The sequence below is a fragment of the Oikopleura dioica genome, chromosome 2 (assembly GCF_907165135.1).
Source record: "Oikopleura dioica chromosome 2, OKI2018_I68_1.0, whole genome shotgun sequence".
In the NCBI taxonomy this organism is placed as follows: Eukaryota; Metazoa; Chordata; class Appendicularia; order Copelata; family Oikopleuridae; genus Oikopleura; species Oikopleura dioica.
In genome coordinates this window covers 116799-124182 of record NC_137292.1, presented here as the reverse complement: position 1 = coordinate 124182, position 7384 = coordinate 116799, and the positions used below count along the sequence as shown (strand labels likewise).

Genomic DNA, 7384 nt, shown 5'->3' with positions numbered 1-7384 from the left:
AACACTTCTTAACCTAGGGCTATAATCTCTCTTTTGGGCTCTCTGGAGAACGGACTTCCCTTGTTTGATTTCAAATATCTAAAAGGCAAACATACTTGTTTTTCCTAAAGAATTCAAAAATGCTATAAAAAGTATTTTTCTTTGGTAAATTTTTGCTCAAGAATCATTTCAATAGCTTAAGCTTGGATCAATTGGATTTTCCGAACAAGAAGAGAGGATGTCGGGGCTCTCGGTTTTCCAAAAAAGCTCGATCTTGTTGTCATCTTCGCAAATTTCGATTTATAAACGAGCAGAAATGATGATTTTATTTAAAATAAGACTCGTAGCGGCGCGACGGTGGCGCACAACCCCACCTGTTTGGCCCAGTAAGGCAACGCGGCGCCGAACTTCAAGCGGTGGCTGTTATTCTTGTAAATGAGATTTTTGTAGTTTAACGAATGATATCTAAAGCTCTTATCAGCTCTCTTATTCAGTATAACTTGACTCCTCCTTTGGTTTGGCTCCTTTTTACTTATCCTGCTTATCAAGCAACAAGTGATGATAGAGAAAAACTGAAGAACTAATGAAAAATTCGATATGCTGTAGATATTTTTCGCAAAAAAAAATTTCGAATGTTAGGGATGTAAGGGAATTTTGAAAAGCAATAAAAATCGAACAATAAAGTTTGTTGTTTTCTAGATAAGATCGACATTTGAAGGTGCACTCAAATTAAGCGGCTATATGAAACCGAGAGGGGCGACGAAAAATACGTTCAAAATCAAGCCTAAGAAAGACTGAAGGCGAGTAAATTCTTAAAAGAACGTATTCTTTAATCCCCTTAACCTGTCTGAAAAAAAACGATTTTATTTCATGATTTATATCACACCAATGATTTTGTAAGAAGACGATGTGAAACTTATAAACGAGAAGAAGGATCAAAATATCAGTTATCTGTGAAATTTTACAAAAAATGAACAAATCGATTCGAGAATGTTATTATAGGAGGAAAAATCATTTGCCAAACAATACATTTTTTCTCTTGCCTAGGGTGACAAACGTGGCTTCATGATTTTCCAATAAGCGAGAAATTTAAATAGCAAGAATTTTAAAAATCTCCAAGGTCTCGAAAGGAATCTTTCTGATTCATAACGAACATATTGTAACATGGACATTGTATCAGCGCTTTCAGGCTTTTTTTCGCTTAATTTGCTCATTTTTGGGCTGAAAACCAATTTTCAAACCCTCATTCCTAAGTGCGCCCCTTAAGATTTGATCAAAAACTTGATGTGATGCCCTCGACAGGGGACTTAGCTTAATTTAAAAATTTTTAAAATTTCGTCAAATTAGCCACCACCGTCACTCAAACTCTGCACACGACTCTTTTTCTTCTTAATCAAATTCATTTTGTCTCAATCTGATCTTTAAATTTTACCTTTCAAGCCTCTGAAAATTGAGAATTTTCTTTGTTTTTTTGATTGATGACGGTCATTAAATGCCCACAGCACTACCAAAAATTAACAAGAAATAAAATTATCAAATGATATCAATCGACTTTCTTATTTTGTAAGTATTTAATCGTGAATATTTCTGTTACTGAAAATTTTTGAAGCGCATCGAAAATATAAGTAATGAACTTCGAAGATCATAACAACGCACAGAAACAACTTGGGATATCATCAGGATCATTGTCATCAGTTGACTTGACATCTTCTTTGTCAGTTTTCTCATCGACGGAGTCCTGTTTAAATTTCTTTTGACTGACAGAGTTTCCGCTAATAACATTGTCAGTTTTCTCGCAGTCTCCACGGTCATTAATTGAGTCGACGATTTCTCTATCAGTTTTCTTATCAATTCTGACTTGTTCCTCGTCATCTTGAACGAGGGTGTTTCCATTAACATCATGATCATTGCCATAATTCTGGCGGGTGTTACGCTTATCAGTTAACTTAACGTCTTCTCTGTCAGTTTTCTTATCGATGGTGACTTGTTCCTCGTCATCTTGAATGAAGGTGTTTTCATTATTATCATGATCATTGCCATTATTCTGGCTGGTGTTAAGCTTATCAGTTAACTTAACGTCTTCTTTACAAGTCTTCTCATCGATGACGACTTGTTTCTCGTCATTTTGAGTGATACAGTTTCCGTGACTAACAAGATTATTGTCAAAATTCTCGCAGTCCTCATGTTCATCTGTAAGCTCGGCGTCTTCTTCATCAATTTTACCATCGATTGATTTTTGAGTGTGGTTTGTTATGACAGTGTTATTATTACCGTCTATATGAGTAATATTTAGGCTTATCGCGGCTTAAATCGATTTTCTTCATCCTTGAGTACTTTTGCGCGCCATTTATGAGTTACATCGGTCAGACCAAACAAGAAAAAACTGCACTAGCAGATTTTTCAAAGCTTCAATTTTGAGCTCCTTTTTCGTCGATTTTTGATGAGAAAAAATGCACTAATGTCAGCTAAAGCGACTTTTAGCAGCCATCGCACATATCGATTTTGCTAAAACTTCAATTTATGATAGTTGAGTGTCTATCCTTCTCCTAACTGAAAAAATTTATGATCCGGGGATCCTCGGAGATTTTCTAGCGCCACAAAGTTGACTGAAACTACCAAATACGAAAATTCAAGAATTTCAACTTTTGATCTAGGCGTGCTATGATTACGATCTATAGCTTTTCTTGAAGCTTATGAATCACTGAATTCATCGAGGTGGTATTTTATGAACCAGCTGGTCATTCTGGCGGTTCGTCGCGGTTCAAGCCTTTAGAAGGGTCGAGATCCGGCAATATGTATATCGAAATGCATATTTTTCAAAAACAAGTCGTTTAAACATATTTTCAAACCAAACCGCTTGGTTGACCGCCCGGTTCACAGCGGTTCAAGGCGGTTCACGCACTTTATATTAACAAAATGCTTAAATATGTATATCAAAACGCTTCTCTACTCTAAAGGAATCATTTCAACAGGTTTTCAAACCGAACCGCTTGGTTGACCGCCCGGTTCACAGCGGTTCAAGGCGGTTCACGCACTTTATATAAACAAAATGCTGAAATATGTATATCAAAACGCTTCTCTACCTATAAGGAATCTTTTAAGCAGATGTAAGAACGAATATACTTGATTCAATGACTTTTTCATAAGATCAAACCAACAAGTCTTTAGGAAAGTTTATTTTGCTTGGAAATGATGAATATATTAAAGTTATTTACGGTATTCATAAAAAATTTTAGACGTTTGACTTTGCTTGTTTTTGGAGACAAAGTTGACACTTTAGACAGCTAATGTCTGAAAATATTGAAATAATAACTACAGACAACCCGTCTTATTGATGTAAATTAGACATTCTCGGGATCCAGAATTGATCGTATGATCATTAAGACTATCTTATGACAATAATTAAATAAATCTTCCCTATAAATACGATCCTCAATTCGTTTAAACACAAAATGAAACGAATCTTTCTTTATTTTTACTTACTGTCGATGGTGTTTTTCAGAAAACAAATGAGAATAAGTGTTTGCTACTTACACTCTCGGACTTGCCGAAAATCAATTCCCAAATAAAACTTGAGGAGATACTAGAGAGTAGAATCGCGTATAAAACTGCCTTGCAGAGAAACCGTCATATCTACAATACTATAAAGGCTTTTCTTTTGGATTCCTCGAGGCATCATCTTGTTTGGTCTCAAATGGAAAGGGAGTGGTGTGTTCTTGACAGGTATTTCTTCTCATGTTAATTAATATAAACATTTTCCTTAAGAATCAGTCTGATAAGAAATCTTGATGAAACGTGCAATCCTAGGCATTACCCGAGAGGTTTTCGAACTTTCTTTGGTCGAAAGGGAATATTTCCCTCTGGATGGGTAGCTTTAATTTCTAATTTTTGTCTATCATTTTTTCAGCAAGAAAATGTCCCAGCTCAAAGCCAAAAGAACGTCAATCGCGCTCTTGACTTCCGCTCGCCACTTCGCGAAAGAGTTCTTTCGAATCAGCAAACTCAATCGATTGCGCAAGCTGTGAACGATTTCGATCGCCAACGAGATCAAATTGCTTCTCCTGAAACGAGTTCTGGTGGCTTTGGTACACCTAATAACAAAGAAAATACCCCTTCACGACCAGCTTCTAGCCAAAAAACACCTAGTCAAGGAACATCTCGACAAGGAACCCCAGCTCGCCCCCCAAGCGCGAGAAATAAAAATAAACGGAAACGTGAAAGAGAAAGCAGCGATAACGGACACCTTACAGCTACAAAATTGAGAAAAAGAGATAGATCAATCTCTTACAATGAAGACGACAACAATGATGGAGAATTTGAGAATGATGATTCCCTGATTTCTTCTCAAAAAATCAATGCGTTTCTTCAACCAAGCTGTTTCAAATGACTCGACTCGATCTTTCTTCATGCACAGAGCAGCAACAACAGACGCATAATCAAAATACTTATCCAGCAAGGGATTTCGCATAAAATCGATTTTTCCGATTATATGGTTAATTTTAATTTTTGTAATTTTCTTTGAAAAAGCGAATTATAAAATCCCTAAAATAAGTTAAAACTCTTGCTCAGATACTGGAAATGTACAGCGAAGGCTACAGACCTACTGAGATCGTTGCCTTTTTTGAAAACGCCTTTAATTTCTTCCCTTGCCTTAAAAATGGAGAAAGTGATTCTCAGAAGCTAACTGTACCCCAAAGAACATATATACGGGACTTACAAGGAGCGCTGCCAGCAATATTGAAGGCTCATCTTGAACATTTCATACAGACGAATGATTATTTTACATTGTGTTTGGACCAGGGGTCTTAAATTGTACAAACGAAATTGATGGCCCAAATTTTGAAAAGCCACATTTTTGAACAAGCCGACCCGAAGGGGAGGCCAGCCCCGTTTTTAATTCAGTCAGAGAAGGGGCCAAGCCGACCCGAAGGGAGGCCAGCCCCGTTTTTGAATTCAGTCAGGGAAGGGGCCAAGCCGACCCAAAGGGAGGCCAGCCCCGTTTTTGAATTAAGTCAGAGAAAGGGCCAAGCCGACCCGAAGGGAGGCCAGCCCCGTTTTTGAATTCAGTCAGGGAAGGGGCCAAGCCGACCCAAAGGGGAGGCCAGCCCCGTTTTTGAATTCAGTCAGGGAAGGGGCCAAGCCGACCCAAAGGGGAGGCCAGCCCCGTTTTTTGAATTCAGTCAGGGAAGGGGCCAAGCCGACCCGAAGGGAAGGCCAGCCCCGTTTTTTGAATTCAGTCAGGGTAGGGGCCAAGCCGACCCGAAGGGGAGGCTAGCCCCGTTTTTTGAATTCAGTAAGGGAAGGGGCCAAGCCGACCCGATGGGGAGGCCAGCCCCGTTTTTTGAATTCAGTCAGAGAAGGGGCCAAGCCGACCCGAAGGGGAGGCCAGCCCCGTTTTTTGAATTCAGTCAGAGAAGGGGCCAAGCCGACCCGAAGGGGAGGCCAGCCCCGTTTTTGAATTCAGTCAGGGAAGAAGCCAAGCCGACCCGAAGGGAAGGCCAGCCCCGTTTTTGAATTCAGTCAGGGCAGGGGCCAAGCCGACCCGAACTTATCATGAATCGCCCAAAAACGAGGTCAAAATTTTGAAAGTTCGTTTTTGCCCTAATTTTATTTGCAGCGTTTCTGCCGTCTTCCGAGCGTCATTTTGGTTGATTCTGAGCCTCTCAAACCCAACAGAAAAAAAACCCAAAAAAAAATATTTTTTTCGATGGTCATCGTTATCATGAATCGCCCAAAAACGAGGTCAAAATTTTGAAAGTTCGTTTTTTGCCCTAATTTTATTTGCAGCGTTTCTGCCGTCTTCCGAGCGTCATTTTGGTTGATTCTGAGCCTCTCAAACCTAACAGAAAAAAAAATTCAAAAAAAAAAAATTTTTTTTTCGATGGTCATCGTTATCATAAATCGCCCAAAAACGAGGTCAAAATTTTGAAAGTTTGTTTTTGCCCTTATTTTATTTGCAGCGTTTCTGCCGTCTTCCGAGCGTCATTTTGGTTGATTCTGAGCCTCTCAAACCCAACAGAAAAAATTCAAAAAAATTTTTTTCGATGGTCATCGTTATCATAAATCGCCCAAAAACGAGGTCAAAATTTTGAAAGTTCGTTTTTGCCCTTATTTTATTTGCAGCGTTTCTGCCGTCTTCCGAGCGTCATTTTGGTTGATTCTGAGCCTCTCAAACCCAACAGAAAAAAAATTCAAAAAAAAAATTTTTTTTTCGATGGTCATCGTTATCATGAATCGCCCAAAAACGAGGTCAAAATTTTGAAAGTTTGTTTTTTGCCCTTATTTTATTTGCAGCGTTTCTGCCGTCTTCCGAGCGTCATTTTGGTTGATTCTGAGCCTCTCAAACCCAACAGAAAAAAATTCAAAAAAAAAATTTTTTTTCGTTGGTCATCGTTATCATGAATCGCCCAAAAACGAGGTCAAAATTTTGAAAATTCGTTTTTTGCCCTTATTTTATTTGCAGCGTTTCTGCCGTCTTCCGAGCGTCATTTTGGTTGATTCTGAGCCTCTCAAACCCAACAGAAAAAATTCAAAAAAATTTTTTTCGATGGTCATCGTTATCATGAATTGCCCAAAGATGAGGTCAAAATTTTGAAAATTCGTTTTTGCTCTAATTTTATTTGCAGCGTTTTTGTCGTCTTCCGAGCGTCATTTTGGTCGATTCTGAGCCTCTCAAACCCAACAGAAAAAAAATTCAAAAAAAAAATTTTTTTTTCGATGGTCATCGTTATCATGAATCGCCCAAAAACGAGGTCAAAATTTTGAAAGTTCGTTTTTTGCCCTAATTTTATTTGCAGCGTTTCTGCCGTCTTCCGAGCGTCATTTTGGTTGATTCTGGGCCTCTCAAACCCAACAGAAAAAAAATTCAAAAAAAAAATTTTTTTTTCGATGGTCATCGTTATCATGAATCGCCCAAAAACGAGGTCAAAATTTTGAAAATTCGTTTTTTGCCCTTATTTTATTTGCAGCGTTTCTGCCGTCTTCCGAGCGTCATTTTGGTTGATTCTGAGCCTCTCAAACCCAACAGAAAAAATTCAAAAAAATTTTTCGATGGTCATCGTTATCATGAATCGCCCAAAAACGAGGTCAAAATTTTGAAAATACGTTTTTGCCCTAATTTTATTTGCAGCGTTTCTGCCGTCTTCCAAGCGTCATTTTGGTTGATTCTGAGCCTCTCAAACCAAACAGAAAAAATTCAAAAAAATTTTTTTCGATGGTCATCGTTATCATGAATCGCCTAAAAACGAGGTCAAAATTTTGAAAATTCGTTTTTGCCCTTATTTTATTTGCAGCGTTTCTGCCGTCTCCCGAGTGTCATTTTGGTTGATTCTGAGCCTCTCAAACCCAACAGAAAAAATTCAAAAAAAAATTTTTTTCGATGGTCATCGTTATCATGAATCGCCCA

The 7384-nt window shown here is 38.3% G+C and overlaps 1 protein-coding gene across 1 annotated transcript; it reads left to right on the top strand.

Annotated features, from left to right (window-relative positions):
- The first annotated feature begins 3179 nt into the window (after window positions 1-3179).
- Window positions 3180-4875, top strand: LOC145696496 (uncharacterized). The gene is made up of 3 exons (XM_081773543.1): window positions 3180-3702; window positions 3745-3847; window positions 3887-4875. The coding sequence occupies exons 1-3, from the start codon at window positions 3674-3676 to the stop codon at window positions 4364-4366; spliced, it is 612 nt and encodes a 203-aa protein (XP_081629669.1). The 5' UTR covers window positions 3180-3673; the 3' UTR covers window positions 4367-4875.
- Window positions 4876-7384: the final 2509 nt, after the last annotated feature.

Bases quoted from the DNA above. Each gene is read 5' to 3' on its own strand.
- LOC145696496 (XM_081773543.1), top strand. From the start codon at position 3,674: ATGGAAAGGGAGTGGTGTGTTCTTGACAG. The intron at 3,703-3,744 runs GTATTTCTTCTC...ATTTTCCTTAAG, and splicing joins GAGTGGTGTGTTCTTGACAG to AATCAGTCTGATAAGAAATC. The intron at 3,848-3,886 runs GTAGCTTTAATT...TCATTTTTTCAG, and splicing joins GAATATTTCCCTCTGGATGG to CAAGAAAATGTCCCAGCTCA.